Genomic DNA, 17767 nt, shown 5'->3' on the forward strand with positions numbered 1-17767 from the left:
CCCACCCTTGTCCCCGAAGGCCGAGGAGAGCCTCCCCGCAGCGGTCCCCAGCGCCGAGCCAGGCGAGACGCCTGCTGACCGAGGCGACTCGGAGGTGGGAAGCCCCGAGGTGCCCGGGTGCGCAGGGAACAAGGCTGGCAGGACGGGGCCCGCCGGGGCGCTGGGCTGAGCCCGGCAGCTGCCTGCGAAGGGCATCTGCTCCTGGAGATCCCAGGAGAGGTGGGGGGAGCGGGGACAGCTTTCCACGGAGGTATCCGGAGCCTGCCAGCAAGGCAGTCCACGGGCGGAGAGGTCAGGAATGGGAAGCCCTGTGGGGCCTCAGCAAGGCCGACCTGCCCCGTTGCTGCTGTTCTGGCTGCTCCAGCAGTTTGGGTCACCTGGGGCGCTTGGAGGCCAGAGGAGAGGTGCCAGCCGTGCTTGGCAGCAGCAGCGCTCAGTCTCTGCTCTTCTCCCATCTCCTTCCTCGTCTCCGTGTCGCAGAACAACCTCCTGCAGCAGAGGAGCAGCCCACCGCGCCGAGCTGCGACGAGGTGATCGACGCGGCCGTAAGATACATCTGCAAATACGCGAGGGACCTGGCCGCTTGCAGGGACCAAGCCATCTCTCGGGGACGGCAGCGAGGGTGGCGGGTGAGGTGTGGTGCCCAGCGGGAGCGGGCTGGGCAACGGGGGGCTGGCGGGGAGGAGAGGGGGGCTGGCAAGAGCAGGGGTCAGTCTGTGCCCCCCCCCCCCCCCGCTGCCCTGCAGGGGTCTGTCAGAGGGACCCCAAGCAGCAGGGAAGTCCTGGTGCCTTTGGAGGTCTCTGGTCACCTTCCGCTTTTTCCTTCCAGAAATGGAGCTCGCCAAAGGGCTGCAGGCGTTCGCCAGCTCTTTCAAGAAGACCGGTCCTGCAGAGGTGAGCTGCTGGAGACGGGCAGCCCCCGGAGCCCACCCCACAGCCCCCAGTGCCCTGGCTCCCGGGCTCCCAGGAAATGTGCCGGCCACCTGCCTGCTCCTGGGAGCCTCCTGCTCCAGCCCCGCAGTCCCGGGCTCTTCCTCTCTGCCTGCTGCAGGCCCTGGGCGAAACGCTGCTCGTCAACCAGCAGCTGCTGGCGAGGACGGAGCGGCAGTGGCAGCAGGCCGAAAGGCAGCTGGTAAAGAGCAAGGATGCTCCGGGTTTGCTGCCCGGGTGCTGCCCGAGCTCAGAGCTCCCGCTTTGCTCGGCGCCCTGGCTCTTCCCGGGCAGCGCTCAGCCAGCCTGCCTCGCTCTTCCTTGGCAGCAAGCGGAGAAGGCCGAACCCCTCTGCCTGCCCTGCTGGGAGGACTTGGAGGATGAGAAGAAGGAGGAGCTGGCTGAGGAAGAGGAGCCAAGCGCCTGCAGCACCCCCAGCCCTGGCGGTCGGCGCAGCTGGAGGACGGAGCTGAGGAGACGGTGAGAGCAGTGGCCGGGCCCTTTCTGCTGGAGCTCTTGCGGGAGGCAGGGCTGTCTTGTCCTGGCAGCGCCCAGGGCAGCTCCGCAGCTGCTTGCAGTGCAGAGGGCTGGCGGGAGCACTGGCAGCTGGGTGCGTGGGCAGAGAGCTCGTCCTGCTGCCCTCCGAGCCCTTTTCCCTCCCGTCTCTCCCTTCTCGCAGCTCGCAGAGCAACTGGCAGCTCCTGCAGCTGGCCGCGGGCAGGAGGGTGTTTGCCGGGCAGCTGGAAGCAGCAAACTGAGTCTCCTCAGCTCAAGGCAGGAGGGAAGGTGGGATGGGCAGCGGCCGCGCTGGCAGCACCGTCACCACCAAGACGCGGCAATACTGGAGAGCAGGCAACGCTTCTCCCTGCAGTGACGGGTGGCTGCAGGTTGTGGTGAGCCAGAAGCAGCCTGCAGCCAACTGCCAGCGGCAGGCTGGGCACGGGAAGCCTTCCGGCTCTGCCAGGGCTTGGGAAACTGCCAAGGGGCTTGTGTTGGACATGAGAGGATCTGCTGCCCCGCGCCAAAAGGGAGATCACGTCGGGGTGCCTCGAGCAAAAGAGAGATCGGAGACAGGTGATGCGCAGATGGTCACAGATGAAGTTTCCAGAGGGGCTGAAATGGTGCAGAGGGGACCGATAGCTGTGTACCGCTTAATGACTGATGAGCGCCAAGCAATCCTGGGGACGTTGCACCCCGAAGAGCTTCAGAAAGTGACTGCTGACGAGGCGTGAGGTGACAAATCGGAGAAGATCCTGGCTGCGGAAGGCAAAGGAAGGACGGAGCAGCTGCTGGTGCCGTGGCGTGGCTGGGCACTCCCGAAAGGGGACAGAGGGACAGGAGCCTCCCAAGGCCAGATATTGGCATGGGCAGTGGAGTGGTGGGGCGAGAGGAGGATGCCGGGCCGGGGCTTCTCCGTCCCGCTGCCCAGCAATGCCAGCGGCAGCCAGGACATGTCCCTTTGTGGCGGCGTCACCGGCGGGCTGATGTCGCTCGAGCTCTGCGCGGCCCTTGCAGAGCAGCCTGTTGTCGGGGCGTCGGCACTTCCATCCCTGCGCTGTGTTCCCACCGGCAGCAACAACCACGGGAGCATTACGGGGCCCTGGGCGAAGCTGCATGACGTGCTGGGAAAGGGCCAGCACATGGACACGGTCAGCTTTGAAATTAAGAAAAAGGATGGGGGGCACTGGAGAGCAGGGTGACCCGGGTGAAAGCAGAAGAGGAAGAGCAGCAAGCCAGGCTGCACCGTGCAAAAGGGACCAGCAAACGCAGAGGAAGAGGATCCACGGGAGCGCTAGCAGAGGGAAGCTTTGGGAAAAGGGGGGTCTTTTGCTCCCGGGGTGGCTGCTCAGCAGGATGGGCCAGATTGGAGCTGGGTTTGTTGCAAGTGTCCTCAGCGCAGAGCAGGACTGAGAAAAGCCTCTTTCGGGAGGTGCCTCCCCCTGTGGCTCCTGCAGCCTCTGCACCTCGCGCCTTTGCCGGAGCTGGTGGTTGGGGAAGAGCCCCCAGAGCTGAGCAACGCTCTGCTGAGCCCTTGCTGCAAGACTGTAAAAGCGGACTGAATAAAGAAACGCAGCTTGCAACCCAGCGAAGGGCTGTGTGTGTGTGTGTGTGTGTGTGTGTGTGTGTGTGTGTGTGTGTGCAGCCCCCTCCAGCACACACGCACACACACACTCATGTCTTTTAAATGGACACTACAGACAGCAAAGTTGCAAGGTCTGATGACGATTTATTTGCAACAGGAAACTTCTGGGTGAGCCACAGGGCTGGGCATCGCTGTCTTCTCAGGCGGCCGGAAACAACACGCTAAAGAAAAGCATCACCTCTACTAGGCACCACATATGCAACCAAGAGGTATTTTGGGGAGTCAAGTGCAGGGAGACAAGTTGGGAGCTGGTTTGATGGGGGGACAGAGTGAGATGATGCCCTGAGAGAGGGGTGAGGGCGACTGCTAGCCTGTACCGGCATGGGGGTGCCACCTTCTCCCACCCCTCTGATCCAGCATAACCTCAGCTGTGAGCCCTGAGCTCTGCAGCAGGGGCTGGTGGCATGGAGAAGTTGTGTCCCGGGGGTGTCAGGAGGTCTCTTTCGGGAACCCCGCCAAGCAGTCACATGTGTGGACTACCACCAAGAACTGAAGTCCCAGCAGGGTCAGGCCCGAAAGCTGCTATCGTGCCTTGGGGCAGGGCTTTCTCAGCCCTCACGTGCACCCAGGAAGGCCCTGGTGCTGCTGCAGTCGTCACGGTGCTCTCCCTCTCCTTCGTGCTCTCTTTCTCCTCAACACGTGAGCGAGGTGAGCAGGGCAGAGCCCAAGATCGTGGTCAGGTTCAACCAGGAGCCGTGGGAAGCTCCGCCATCATCCCCACGGCCATCGTCCGCGCCCGCTGGTGGCCGCACACCAAGACCAACGTGAAATCTCGGCTCTGCCGGATCCCTTCGGACTCCCTGGTCACCGCGCCTGGCCGGGAACGCTGTGTGCCGCGCTGGGGGCCGCACGATGACCCCACTCGTGCCCTCTCCCCCCTTTGCCTCCCCATCGCGGCGCTTTTGGGCTCATCTCCCCGACGAGCGGCCCCAAGGCGGCTACGAGCCGAGGGTGACACCGAAGCGCCCGCCCCTGGCCGGGGCCTAACCCCCACCCCCACCCCCACCCCCACCCCCGAGGCCCGGCCCGGAGCCCCCCCGCGCCCCCCCCGGGGCGGCGATGCCGCCGGCCGCCCGCAGGGGGCAGCACGGCGCCGCGCGCAGGGGTCGGCGGCGGCAAAGCGGCGGCGGCCCCTTTAAGGCAGGCGGCGGCCGGAAGTGCTGGCGGCCGAGGCCACCGCGGCTACTGCGCATGCTCACTCCTGCCCGGCCCGTTTCCCCCCCCCTCCCCCTTCTCTCAGCCCCCGGACTCGGCCGCTCGGCGACGGTAAGGGCCGGCCGGCGCCGCGCTACGGGAGCCGGGAGGGGCCAGGCGGCGCCGCGGCGCGCGGGCGGGGCGGGGCGGGGCGGGCAGGGGGGCCCGGCCCGGCCCGCGAGGGGAGGGGGCGCCCCAGCGCGCGCCGCCGTACGTGCCGCCGCCGCCGCGAGGGCGGACGTCGCGCGACGCGGGAGGGGGGGGGCGAGCGGGGGGGGGGCCGAGCCGCTGCGTCCGCCCGCGGCGGGGGGGGAGGGGAGGGGAGGCCCCGCCCCTCCCCCGGGCAGCCCCGCCCTTCGGCTCCCGCGGGGGGGGCCGCGCGCCGGGGGGGGCCGCTCCTCCCCCCTCCCCGCCGTGACCCTTGACCTTGGGGGCTCCGCGGGGGGGGGCGGCGCCCTTTGACCCCTCGCGGTTTGCGGGGCGACTTTCGCCCCCGCCGCGCTGACCTCTGACCCCTCCCGCCGGGAAGGGGCCGCCGCCGCCGAGCTCCCCTTTGCGGGGGGGGGGGACCCCAAATCCTTCGGGGCCCGGCCCTGCCCCGGGGGGGGCCGCGGGGCTGCGGGAAGGGCCCGGCACCGGCGGGGAGGAGGAGGAGGGAAGGGCCTTCCCGGGGAGGGCAGGCCTGGAGGCGCCGAGGGGGCCCCCGAAGCCCCCCCAGAGCCCCCTCGGTGCGGCGGGGACGCGGGGCGCCTGCCCTGTCCTGCCCCGGGCGCCTCCGGCCCGGGCGGGAGTGACTCATGCTTGGGGCCGCGCTGGCTCCCGGGCAGCAGCTCCGTCCCTGCTGGCACCGGCGGAAATCCTGCGGAAGCGGCGCTGGCCGCCGGTTTTGGTGAACCCGCGGCGGCTGCGAGGCCCCGAGCCCCCCGCCGAGATGGAGCCAAGCGCCGCCGGCGGGGCCGGGGCGTCCCCAGGAGCTTGGCCCGCGCCCCGTCCTCGCTTCCTCCCCAAACGGGAGCGTTCCCGGGGCAGGGGCGCGGCGGCATTCGCCAGCCCGGAGCCCGGCTCGAGTCCAGGCCGCCCTTCTGAGGTGGGAGGCCGCGGCGGAGCTGGGCTGCCCTTGCAGAGGGACAGTTAATGGCAGCGGGGGCCTGCGGGGACCGCTCCGGGTGTCAGGAGGGGCTGAGGAAAAGGCTCGGAGGCGCAGAGAATTGGGCACCACATAGAGGCGGATGAGGACAAAACTTGGGAGGGTTTTAAAACCCAAGAGGATAATATTGAACTGCACTTGGACCACAGGCCCAAATTATTATGTAATTTGTTTCTCCTCTTCCCACACTTTGCATTCCCCCGGTGACAAAATCACCTTGCCGCTCTCCCGGGCCGCATTAGGACGCGGTCTCTAACGGTGTAACAAATATCCGTGCCGTAAAACACTGCGAGGACCCGCCGTATCACGGTGTCTCGCTGCACCATGAGGCACGCGGGCTTCTCCGCGGCTCGTGCGCCGCAGGAGGGATCGATCCCAGGCACATTCCCGGCGGTGAAAGGCGAGAGCATCGCGATGGCTGCTGGAAGTGCTCCCACCTGGGGGGGGGAAGCTCTGCCTTAGAAACCTCCCTCCCTGCGCTGCTGTGCTCTCGCCAAAAGCGAACATGTGGGTTTGCTCGGCTGGCACCGCGGCTGCAGGGCTGCCGAGCCGCAGCGCCCAGAGAAGCCGCTCCGCTATCGGCTGCTAAAGTTATCAGAAAGGCGGCGGTGTGGGGGACTGTGTCTGTCATCTTTGTGTCACCGGATCAGACGTTCCCAGCTATCGTGATCGACAGGCGAGGAGAAATCCTCTCCAGAGAGAACGCGCCTATTGACAGACACCTGCTGTCTCTCTCTTTCGTGGTGAATTTAAAATAATGCCTGGTTCCATCTTTCGAGTCTGAGCTGCTCCCTGCAAGGGGGGGACCCCCAGCCGGTGCCGCCGCACTTGCTGCCGTGGGGGTCTCGGGGACGATGCTTGGGAAGCGCCGCTCGTCCCCACCGGCGCTCGGGCAGCGGCGGTCTGGCTTTTCCTGCGGCACAGCTCTGCCTCTGCTTGTCCGCTGCAGCACCGCGGTACCCCGGCACCGGGCTTCATGTGAGAGATGGCGAATGCCGAAGTGAGCGTCCCCGTGGGTGATGTGGTGGTTGTACCAAGTGAGGGAAACGAAGGGGAGAACCCGGAGGATACCAAGACCCAAGTGATCCTGCAGCTCCAGCCGGTGCAGCAAGGGTGAGTGGTGCACGTCCGCCCGTGCCCGGGGGATGCGTGGCGGGGCCGGGGGGAGGTTGCAGCTTGCCGTTTTGGGTGATGTGGGCGCTGAGCGTTGCTGCGTTTTCCAGCGGGGTGAGGTTGATGCTGGTTTTGTTTTGCATGCGGTAAAGGAAGGGAGAAAAATAAAACTGCCGACAACCTCCCCGACGATAACTTAAAATAGCTTTTGCATGTCGCTGGCGTGGGGCCTCCGAAGATTGGAATTGTTCCGTGGAGATGTGTCCACATGATACTACATGGGTGTTTTGCAACGTACACAGCAACCCGCCACCCAACGCGGCCGGGGAAGTGGGGAAGCAGATAGATGGGCGCTGGGTGGAAGCGGGCCGAGGTGTGCGGTCAGCGGCGTCCTCCCGGGGTTCCCTCTGCTGCTGCTTCTCCGTCCCCGGGGTGGGTTTTGCAGTATTGCAGCTGCTTCGCGTGCTGATCTGGGCCACGCGCAGGGCGACAGCTTGTGATTGTGCATTCGCATCTGCATACGCTGCTGTGCCGGCTTTGGTGGTTCTGGCTCGAAAACACAGGGAAGTGGGGAGGTTAAGGGGAATCGTTCTGGGATGCTCCGAACTGGCAGCTGTTACGGAAAGTGGCTGCCACCAGGCCTTTCATCTTACATCTGTATCAATCAGCGTGAAAATATACTGACTCCCATTTGATAACATTTGCAGCACGGGGCTGCTGTTGGAGTGACTGCCTGGGCCTTTTGCGTGTGGGCCTGGCAATGGCTCTTCCCTCTGTGATCCCCCAGGGGAAGTAAGCGATGCTGCAGAATGTCATGTGGGGCTGGAAGGGAAATCCTGGGGCATTGAGCTCTGTTTCCTGTTGTTGCGGGTAACTGCTTCTATCAGGAATCAGAGGAAAAGGTCCAGGGAAACGTAATGCAGAGCGGTTTCAGTTGCATGGGCGATGCTGAGGGTGAGACGATGGCACTGGAGACACCTCTGCACATCTCAGTCCTTGGGGCTATTACCGTATTTTGCACATGCCAGAAAAAAATGCCTGTAATTGAAACTGTGTAAAACAAAAGATTTGTGTCCCTAAGGGACAGGCAGGAAAGAAATGAACCAAGTTTTTAACCCTGTGCTATGAATCTTAATTTTTCCGTGATTTATATAGTTTGTTTATGGATGGACACTTTTACAACAGGATTTACCAAGAGGGCTCGGAGGCCAGCGCCGCCGTGGTGGCTGTTGAAACGCACACCATACACAAACTAGAAGAAGGGATTGGTGAGTTCCTCCTCGGCGTGGGCAGAATCCCCCCCTCCGTAGGGCCAGTCACAGCCGGGCTGGCGTCTCTGGTTCGCTGGGCTTCCTTCTGGCTCTGCCCCTGCAGATGCTGTTTCCCAGGCTGTTGTCATGGATGTGGGTGCAGGGTCTGGGCATACTCTGGAATAAGAGTCTGCTGTTACTGCTTGGTCTCAAAGTCCTGGAACTGAGATCCTGGCTCTCGCGGAATGAATGGTAAGGGCTCCCGCAGCGTCCAGGGGAGCCGGGACTTCGCATTCGTCTTGGTGTGCAGGCCCTAACAGGCAGGGAGGATGGTTGTTAGGATGATGGTTGTGTCTGCACAGGCAGAAGCATCACACTCTGGTTCTTTCTCCACTGAACTAACACCTTTACAGATCTGTGCCGAATGTTCAAAGGAACCGAGCGGGTTGGCTCTGTGTGCTCCCTGCCAGCCTGAGGAACATGTGGGAAAAGGCTCCTGTTGTTAAGATCTAGTGACAGCACCTAACTAGTGTTCTGCTTTCCGTGTGGGTGTGGGTCTTCTGGAAATATTAGCAAAGAACTGTGCACGTGCAGAGAAGAGATTATTTGTAAATATAAAGAGACGCCAGAGCAAGGTGTTGGCCTGTTTCACATTTTAAAGCAGAATTTTCCACCAAGTAATGACTGTTCTCATTGACCCCCCTTATGGACATGTTGGATTGCTGATCCCACGTTTTCCAAACAAATGAGCTTCATTTTGAGCGTTGCTATATTCAAGAGCAGATGCCAGTTGCTGTTGGAGCTAGTAACTGTAGGCTAGGAGGATTGATCCTGAATTAGGAACGGCCCTTATTTTGGTTTCCTGAGTCTAGGCCTGGCAACCTGTGAGCTTTAAGCTCCTGTCCTGTGGGATTTGAGCCTCCTGGGTGGAAAGTTTCATTTTTACCTGTTCTTCCCTCAGACCCCAGCGCCATTGAGACAAACGAGGAGATCGAGATTGCCTATCCCATCACCTGCGGGGAGAGCAAAGCCATCCTGCTTTGGAAGAAGTTCGTCTGTCCAGGAATTAATGTCAAGTGTGTAAAGGTAACAAAGTTTTAGCAGTGGATTCCTTCTCTGCTCTCAAGTGCTGGTACTTCACCTTCACAGGACCTTCTTACTCTTTGCGTTTCATCTGCGCCTTGTCTTGGAGCTGAATGACTTTGCCTTTGCAGCATGCTGGACCGTTAGCACTAAAAGTTGGTTTTAGCATGGGAAGAAGCAAAGGAAGAGTGTAGGATAAGGAGTGAAGCGCTTTCACCCACCTTCTGTTTCTGAGCTGTTCTTGATTACCCTTTAAAGCAGATTTGTGTTTGGGATCCAGCGAGAGGCTTAGAGCTGAAGGCAGGTAGGGGATGTGTACTGAAATCTGCCAGAGCTCTTCTTCCTTGTCTTATTCCTTTGGTGTTCTGCTCCTCCGCTCCTGAGGCTGTCACTTCCTCAGTGAGCAGGATGCATGAGGAAGAGAAATCTTGCTATTATCTTTCTTCACTTGGCAATGTGCTAATATAATAGCTGATGTGCTGAGGCTGAGTCCCCATGTGCCGCTGCAGAGCGATCGCTCTATGGCTGACCCCTAACAGGAACCATCTCAGTCACTGGAGCAGGACAGAACAGATGCTTAAGTGAATAACTGTGTCAGCTAGATGTTGCTTAGCCACTTGATATAATAGGAGTCTCCCGTAATGATCTCAGAGATGACTGTACATGTTCACAGAAGGAGCTAATTTGTTTGTGCTCTGTACAAAAGCCTTCAGGGCTGTTCCTACCTAGATCGGTGTGGTTCGAATGCCAATGAGTGGCAGGTTGTCCCTGCAAACATATCTCTTCTGTTATTATGAGCAGTGCTGTGCTGACAGGTTCAAAGTTGGTTCCTGATAGGCACTTGGGAAGAAGGTCATCTTTCTAAGTAGAGATGGAGGCTTAGATGAGTTGGACTGACTGTGCTGGATGTCCCAACACAGTCTCCACAAGTGATGTTTCCCTGTGTTTGCTGAGCCGTTGTTTATCTCATTGCTAGTTCAACGACCAACTGATCAGCCCGAAGCATTTTGTTCACCTGGCTGGCAAGTCTACCCTAAAGGACTGGAAGAGAGCCATTCGTCTTGGAGGAATCATGCTGAGGTATTTGATTTGTTCACTGTTGCATCCAGCTTCAGAACTTCATTGCCATAGCTGCAGGATCCCGAGCAGGCATCTTGGTTGCTTTGCAGTCCCCAGGAGATCTCTTGGAGGTTCACATTACCTGGGCAGCAGCCTGCAGCACCTCTGGGGGCGAGATCTTGGCCCCACAGTCCGAGGGGCAGGATTTTTCATCTTGCACAGAAGTGGCCTTGCACGGGTGTCGTGGCACTTGGTGGGGATGGAGCGGGGCTGGCCCGTAGCTGAAGCCATGTGTATGGAGCTGGAGGATGGCTTGTACTGAACATTTGTGAGAGGTGTTTTGTGTGCAGAGTGGAGCTGGGTTTACTTTTCTCTCTCCTTCCCATGGCCGTAGTATTCCCACGTGGAATACTCCCTTTTGTCTCCAGGCTGAGATTTGAGCTGAGCCTGGTTCTCTCCCCACTCCCTGCACAGGAAGATGATGGACTCGGGGCAAATCGACTTCTACCAGCACGACAAAGTTTGCACCAACACCTGCCGAAGCACCAAGTTTGATCTCCTGATCAGCAGTGCCCGAGCACCGGTGCCAGGGCAGCAGAGCGTGGTGCAGACTCCCACCTCAGCTGACGGTAGGAAGCCAGTTAGCAACGTGACAAGTTCCCAGCGACGCTTCCCTGCCTCCTTCCCTCCCTCCTTGGTCTTACCAAACTGGGTGGCTGCACGTGCACTTTACACCTTCTCCGCAGGTGTAACAGGGCAGTCCCACCGTTCAGGACACATATTGCTCTGGTTTCTGGGAAGGTTCCTTTTCTCTAAGATCCTGGAGGGATGAGATGGCAGAGTTGTCTGTAGGCTAAGGTGAATCTCCTAAAAAGCACCATGGCCGCATGATGAAACCTTACAGTGGCTAGACATTGGCTTAGGTGTCTTAAATTTGATCCAGAATCTTAGGATTGAGTCAGATATGTCTTCCTTTTATAAGCTAGCTTGGCTCCTGACCCTGAGAGATCATTTCTTGAGAGATCAGGGCATCTTTGATGTATAGAGCTTTCTGGTGATGGTGCAAGGGGAGGAGGGTTGCTGGGTGACTGGGCTGAGGCTTATTTGTACCCTTTTTTTATTCTGATCCTGCTCTGTTCCTTTTATGCTAGAACTCCAGTCTGCTTTTTGGGGGGCACATGGTTTTCCCTCCAGAAGCCCCAGAACCTTTCACAATCACCATTCCAATGAGAAGCAGCAATATTTGCTTTTAGCTAATTGGGTTTAAAGAGCCCAGGCACAAACAACCTCACTGCGAGAGTGAAAAAGAGCCTGGGAGGGATAAGGGAGGTGGAAAGCAAAGCGGGGATTCAGGGCTGGCACTCTGGGTGCTGCAGAGAGAGCTGATGTTGCCTTTCCTGCAGGGAGCATCACCCAGATTGCGCTGTCGGAGGAGAGCATGGAGGAGGGGATCGAGTGGAACTCTGCTCTGACAGCTGCTGTCACCATGGCCACTGAGGAAGGCATGAAAAAGGACACGGATGAGATATCGGGTAAGCTCAGGCAACTGGCTGGGTGTTTTCTCCCCCTCTCCTCGCCTGTTATGTTTTGGAGACTGAAATCCTGGGAATTAGGGGAGTTTAGGCAATGACAGAGCTGTCCCCCAGCTCCTTGGCCATCCCAGCACTTCCCAGGCATGCGAGGTCCCTGCCAAACAGAGCTCCCCAGTGCTGCAGGGAAGGTGGGACTTCAGCCCTGGCCTTGTGGCTGATGGATGATCCCTTTTGTCACTTGCCACTAGGTACAGTGAGGGTTTTTTTGTTCATTTTAAGGATGTAAATGCCTGCCAGCCTTGAGCCAGACTGAAACCGTCAGTGAGCAGCACCATCTTAGTGCCCCCATGTTAGTACCCCTGTCAGCCTTCTTAGCTGTGCTTCTCCTGCTGCCATGCCTTGCTCTCCTAGGGATCTGCTTTGGTAGTTTCCTCAAATGAAGATTATAAGCTCTGCACCCTGTGAAATGTTGCCTTGGAAGTCATGTGCTGTTTGAGAACCTGTTAGTGATTTGCTTCTTGGATCCCTTTTGTTTCTTGTGGGTTTTTTTTGCTTGTCAAGTCTGCCCCGATGGCCAAATTAGAAGTTGCCTTGCAAAGTTACTCTTGCCCGACAACTCGTCGCTCTTGGCATGAGTTTAAGGTAGCCTTGAGGGAAAACGCCAAATGCTTGTACATGTTGACTTCTTCCCCCTTGTCGATTCCTTTCCCTGTGCCAGAGGACACACTGATGTTCTGGAAGGGAATAGCTGATGTGGGGCTGATGGAAGAGGTCGTCTGCAACATCCAGAAGGAGATAGAAGAGGTGCTAAGAGGCGTTCAGCAAAGGCTGGGTCAGTCTCCCTTCCAAATGACAGGTAGGTTGGGAGCCAGAGCCTCTGTGCTGGGGGAAGGATGCTCAAAAGGGGAGCTGCAGGCAAAAAAGTGACAAGGGTCCAGCCGCACAATTTAAAGCTATTGAGTCAGGATGGTAAATGAGTTACTGAGTTACCGCTCATTAGCTGAGCTGTGGGAATGGAGTCCGGGCGTGGTCTCAGCCTGCCCATAAAGTGCATTTACTTAAACCACTGTGAGACAGAAGGACACATGCTACCCTTGAGCAAAGTGATGGTGGCACTGTGCTGAGACCATCAGTGGCAGCCTGCTGAAACCATGGGGCAACTGTCCTTAGCTCCCAGCGCTTGCTAAAGCCTACCCAGATTTGATTTTTGGACTGCAGTTAGTCAAAAACTTCTCTCCATGGCAGTGCTGACTTAAATAGGTCCTGCCCCCTTGCTTCTTGTTCTGTCCTCACTTGTGCCAGAAAACCTGTTTTGGGGGTTGAACCAGAAGGGGAACTGATCTGGGTTAAAAATAACTCCCCTCCCCTTTTTAGGGTTATTTTTAATTTGGATCAGTTCCCCAATCCAGTTTAGCGCAGGGCCCTGTGAGCACAGGGTTTGAGAGCAGCTCAGGTTGGTGCTCTTGCTGCGAGAACACCCATGCAGCCACAAACTTCACTTCACCCAGGATATTTTTCTTCTAGTTCAGCTTTGGGCTGGTGGATCTTTGTGTCTGGTAGGTGGCAGCTTTTGGAAGCTGTGAGTGATTGAAGTCAGTGGATTATAATAGAAATTTTGCACAGCTTTCAGTAGAGCTGGCATGTTAATGACACTGTCAGCAGTATGGGGTGATGATTTGTAGGTGGAGATCTAGTTGGTATCTGTGTGATTGCAAATTATGCTTTCATTTGCAGCAGTTCTGAGCTGCTTGGGTGACACATCTCTGTTTCAGTTTCTTTGTCATATGAATGGGATTATTTAGTCCTTGGATGTCAGAAGGATGAGGGAGCTGGGCCTGCCCTCCTCAGCTAGCCCTTATGGAAGAACAGAGTTGGTTATACGGGAAGCAACAGAAGATTTTTCATGTAATAACATCTGCTGAGTGTCCGGTGGAGACTCTTGGCCACCTGTGGGACTAAGCCCTCATCCACACGGACTTTCCTTGCAGATGCTGCAGTCTTGAATAACGTTGCTCACACATTTGGCCTAATGGACACAGTCAAGAAGGTGTTGGACAACAGGAAAAACCAGACAGAGCAAGGAGAAGAGCAGTTTCTCTACACTCTGGCAGGTACAGTCAATGCCTAGTAAGGCTTCTAATCCCGTTGCTGCTCTTGGGAATTGATTCCCTCAACAGATGCAAAGTTGCTCCCTTTTTCTGCAGCTGCCTCCTAATCCCTAGTGGACCATATCTGGGTTCTCGTTCAATACGCGCTGCTCCGAAACAATCCTTTGCCTAGCAGGGAGCAGTCGCTTGGCACATTAGACAGCCCAAAGTGGTGGCTGTGCCCTTTGCTGAAGCTGAGGTGCTGGCTGTGCTGGTCTGATTCAGTCAGCGTTAGGAAATAGCTGCTATTAGCTAAGAACTGGGATGCGGTCACCTGAGCTGCAGGCAGCGCGGTGCTGTGCCCAAGCTAATAAGCTTCTCTGTGGGGCTGAGTTATCTCTTGTCTTGGCATGAAGCTCTTTGGTGTCTGGTGTGGCTTGCCCTGAGCCGAAGCCAATAAGCTGAAAGGATTCTTGAGAGCTGTTTGGTGGCTGTCTCTCCCTTGCTGCATCCTGTAGGACCTGTTCTTATCTGGGATGTCCTAGTCCCCTACTGCCCTGGATAAATGAGACGTTACTGTGCTGCTCTTGACTTGAGTGTTCACACAGACGAGGGTGGAGGGAGGGGATGTTTCTGTTGACCCAGACAGTCCTGCTCCCTGTCCCGGGTATGGATGCTAGGCTCCTGGGAAAGGGATCTGGCCAAGCTCAGGAAGCAGTTCACGCTGCCCGGAGGAGCTCGTCCCCTCTCCCTCGTAACTGGGTCTAGCCTGGGGAGCAAAGTGCCCATCTCGGCAGTGAGAAGATAATGGAAATAGCTAACAGCACCGCAGCAGAGGGGAAAAGAGCACGGCTGTTGCCTGTTCCTTATGCAGGCTCCGATAGTTGGCCAAAGCAGGCTGAGCGGGCACAGAGCATTTAGCAGGTCTGTGTAAATGGCTGTCACAGGCCAGAGGGCAGGAGAGTCTGGCCTTTCCCTTCAGAGCCGTTTGATCTTGAGTGGACTGGGGGAGACGCTAGACTGGGCGGTTTGGAAACCTCCTATCGCACAACGCAGGATGTGAGGGCTGTTCGTGGAGCCCTCAAGTCCCCGTGAGTTCCCAGAGCGGTGCTTGCCGTAGCCCAATGCTGCTTAGCTGTTGTCTTTGCAGACCTGGAGCGCCAGCTGGAAGAGCAGAAGAAGCTCGCCAAGGACCAGAAGGCCAAGTCGCAGACCATCCAGAACGTGGTGCTGATGCCCGTCAGCGCTCCCAAGCCCCCCAAGAGACCGCGCCTGCAGCGCCCAGCCTCCGCCACTGTCATCAGTCCCTCCACCCCCATCCAGCAGCCTCAGTTCACGGTCATCTCGCCCATTGCTATTGCACCCGTCGGACAGCAGTTCTCAGTGGGCAACATCCCGGTGGCAACCATTAGCCAGGGCTCCAGCCCGGTGACTGTTCATACGTTGCCAACTGGCTCCCAGCTCTTCCGATACGCCACCGTGGTGTCCTCCTCCAAGACCAGCTCCTCCGACACGGTGACCCTCCACCCGTCCTCCAGCCTGGCGCTGCTGAGCTCGGCGGCGATGCAGGACAGCGGCGCCCTGGCCAACGTGGCGGCTGTGGTGAACCCCGTGGAGCTGGTGGCCATGGAGTCCGGCCTCACCTCCACCATCCAAGCCGTGGAGGGCACCTCGGACGACGGACAGACCATCATAGAGATCGACCCGGCGCCGGATCCGGAGGCGGATACAGACGATTCGGAGGGCAAAGCTGTGATCCTGGAGACGGAGCTGAGGACTGAGGAGAAAGTGGTGGGAGATGTGGAGGACCATCAGCACCAGGTCCATAACGTGGAGATTGTGGTCTTGGAGGACTAGTAGGGAAGGCGAGCATCAGTTTGGGGAAGAGTTGGGGAATTTGTCTTATTTTGGGTTTTTTTGTTAAACATTTTTTCCAGCCACCCCATTTGTTTCCATGGATATTTTCATTGTACAGTATATAAAATATATATATATTATATATATAAATTTTTTTTTAAACAAAAAAGGTGGAGAAACACGCGAGACCTGGAAAAGGCTTGGTCTCCGTGGAGCACTGAACAATACTGCCTGTTTGTAGGGTCAAGAAGAGACTGGATCTCTGCTGGGCAACCCCCAGCAGGGAGGAACTGGGCAAGGGCTCCCAACGCCGAGGGCGCACGGTGGCACAGGCCACACGCATGGTGCTTCTGACCCAGGCCTGCCCGTGGCCGGGACTATTTTATTTCAGAGAGACAGTAACCGGTGACTGGAGTGCTGACGTGATTGTGGGAAGGGGGTGATGGCTTTGGGGTGGAACAGGTACCTCATTTGTATTTTTATTTTCCTCCAGGGAAGGAAATTCTGTTGGACTCTTCACTGTCACCTCAGCTGGGATTTTTTTTATTATTTTTGCTTTGGGGAAGAAAACAGTAACCGTGGCTTTACTGTCCATGTTCTCCTCCTCCACACAAGTTGTTTTTATATGGATATTTTTTGTATTTGTTTGCTCCCTTCCCTTGTCCAGATTTGCCAGATGCAAAGTCCTGGACTCGCTCTTGCTGGTCTTGGGTTCCCAAATCCAAATCCTGCCTCTTCCCACGGCACCTTTCCTCCTCCCCTTTCCCCACCTGGCCAGGCTCGGTGCTACAGACACTGTTTGGAGACTCCGAGACCACTTCAGCCTTGTACATAAAGGCAAAAAAAAAAAATCAACTCAAGCTTAAAACCACAGCCTCCCTCTTCGCTCTTCGGCGTAGCGCTGCGGGGACCTTTGGGATGTACAAAGCATGTCGTGCTGTTGCTTTTCGGGAGAGCTGGACTCCGGATCGGGGCGCCTTCTGTTTACACTGTGTGCTGGGGCTGCTCCGTGCTCGTCGCTACTCGTTTGGTGGTTTTATTTTTGTATCTTCTTCTTTCTTCCTTTAAGCTCTTTGCAGGATTAGAACCGGCTCGTTGCTGAAATAACGCAGCCGCCCCTCCGGCCTCCCGCCGTCCCTCTGCCTTCGCGGGCGGCTCCCTCTGCGCTTGGCCGCGGCGGGAGGAGGGAAGGGGGGGCATCGCCGGGCGCCGTCCGAGCTGCCGAGGTTTGGGAGGGCTGGGGGGGGGGAGCTGCTTGGCTGGGAATATTAAGCAAAACAACAGCAAAGGAAACGGACCTGGGGATGGGGGTGGGGAGGGAGGAGGAAGATGTGTTTGGCTATTTTTTTGCATTAAAAGGAAAAATCGAACGATGCCCGGATGGTTTATTCGCCGGTAGGTCAAAGGCAGCTCCGTTATCCTAAAAGCAGCGCGGGACGAGCAGGGCTCCCTTTCGGAGACCCCCCCCCACCCGCGTCCATGGCAGGAGGAGCGCGGCCCCGCACGGCCCCGCGGGAGGGAAGCGCTTCACCCCCTCGGCAGAGGGTTGAAGACGGAGCTGCTCCAGCCTGATCCATCCCTGAGCTGCTTCAGGTCGCGCTGGGAGCGTGGAGCAGCTTGGAGCCACTTGGACGGGGGGGACGTGCGGGACAGGGGGAGGTGGGAGCTGTTCGAGGCACCTGCAGATGTGCAGAAGTGGAAGGCGGCTTGTACGAATTTGGGGTCAGGGCTGTTCCCCCAGGTGCTGCTCCTCTCCCTTTTTTTCCCGTGGAGTCTGGGAGGCTTCCTGGGATCTCCGCTCCTGCGTGCCCGGTGCCGGCAGCTCCCTGGGCCAGGAGAGGGGTGGGGGTCCGTCCTGGAGCCCCCCCCAGATCCGGGCTCGCAATATGGCCCCGCTGCATCTTTCCCATGTTCGCTCCACCGGGGACTTGCCGGTGCTCCTCTTCCTCCGTGGTTCCCCCCGGGATGCACCGGGGGCTGCTGGCGCCGCGATCTCCCCCGCCGGGGCCATTGCGCTTCGTTCTCATGAGAATCCGAAACTTGGGAGCTGCTCCGACCGGAGCCCTGCGCCTCTGCCTCCACGCGCAGCCCTGACCCAGGCGCCTGGGGCGAACCCTGCACCGAGTTTGTGGGGCCTCTGCAGGCGCCCATGGGGGCTCGTCCCCTGCCCCGCCGTGCGTGGCCGCCCCGGCACGAGGCTCTGCGGTGCCGTATGGGGCCTAGGCGGGGGGGGGGGGTGGGCCCTGCGTGCCGGGGGTGCACGCTGGGGGGCTCTGGACGCCCCCTCCCCGCCTGGGGGTGGCCCTGGCCGGGCAGGGACGCGGCGGGGGCCCCGCTCTGATCTCAGCCACGGGGAAAGCGGCTGGGCCGGA

General features: G+C 58.6%; 1 protein-coding gene across 3 annotated transcripts; it reads left to right on the forward strand.

The window, feature by feature from the left end:
- The first annotated feature begins 4236 nt into the window (after window positions 1-4236).
- GMEB1 (glucocorticoid modulatory element binding protein 1) lies at window positions 4237-16768 on the forward strand. 3 transcript variants are annotated; one of them, XM_064524972.1, is made up of 10 exons: window positions 4237-4339; window positions 6364-6527; window positions 7713-7795; window positions 8739-8863; window positions 9837-9940; window positions 10394-10548; window positions 11323-11451; window positions 12170-12307; window positions 13440-13562; window positions 14689-16768. In XM_064524972.1, exons 2-10 carry the CDS (start codon window positions 6400-6402, stop codon window positions 15393-15395), a joined length of 1692 nt encoding a protein of 563 aa, XP_064381042.1. In that variant the 5' UTR covers window positions 4237-4339; window positions 6364-6399; the 3' UTR covers window positions 15396-16768. The 3 variants fall into 3 exon arrangements, with proteins under 3 accessions (XP_064381042.1, XP_025952481.1, XP_025952482.1); XM_026096696.2 differs by lacking the exon at window positions 4237-4339 and having other exon boundaries at window positions 5018-6527; XM_026096697.2 differs by lacking the exons at window positions 4237-4339; window positions 6364-6527; window positions 7713-7795 and adding an exon at window positions 7901-8029.
- Window positions 16769-17767: the final 999 nt, after the last annotated feature.

Source organism: Dromaius novaehollandiae, chromosome 23 (assembly GCF_036370855.1).
Source record: "Dromaius novaehollandiae isolate bDroNov1 chromosome 23, bDroNov1.hap1, whole genome shotgun sequence".
NCBI lineage: Eukaryota > Metazoa > Chordata > Aves > Casuariiformes > Dromaiidae > Dromaius > Dromaius novaehollandiae.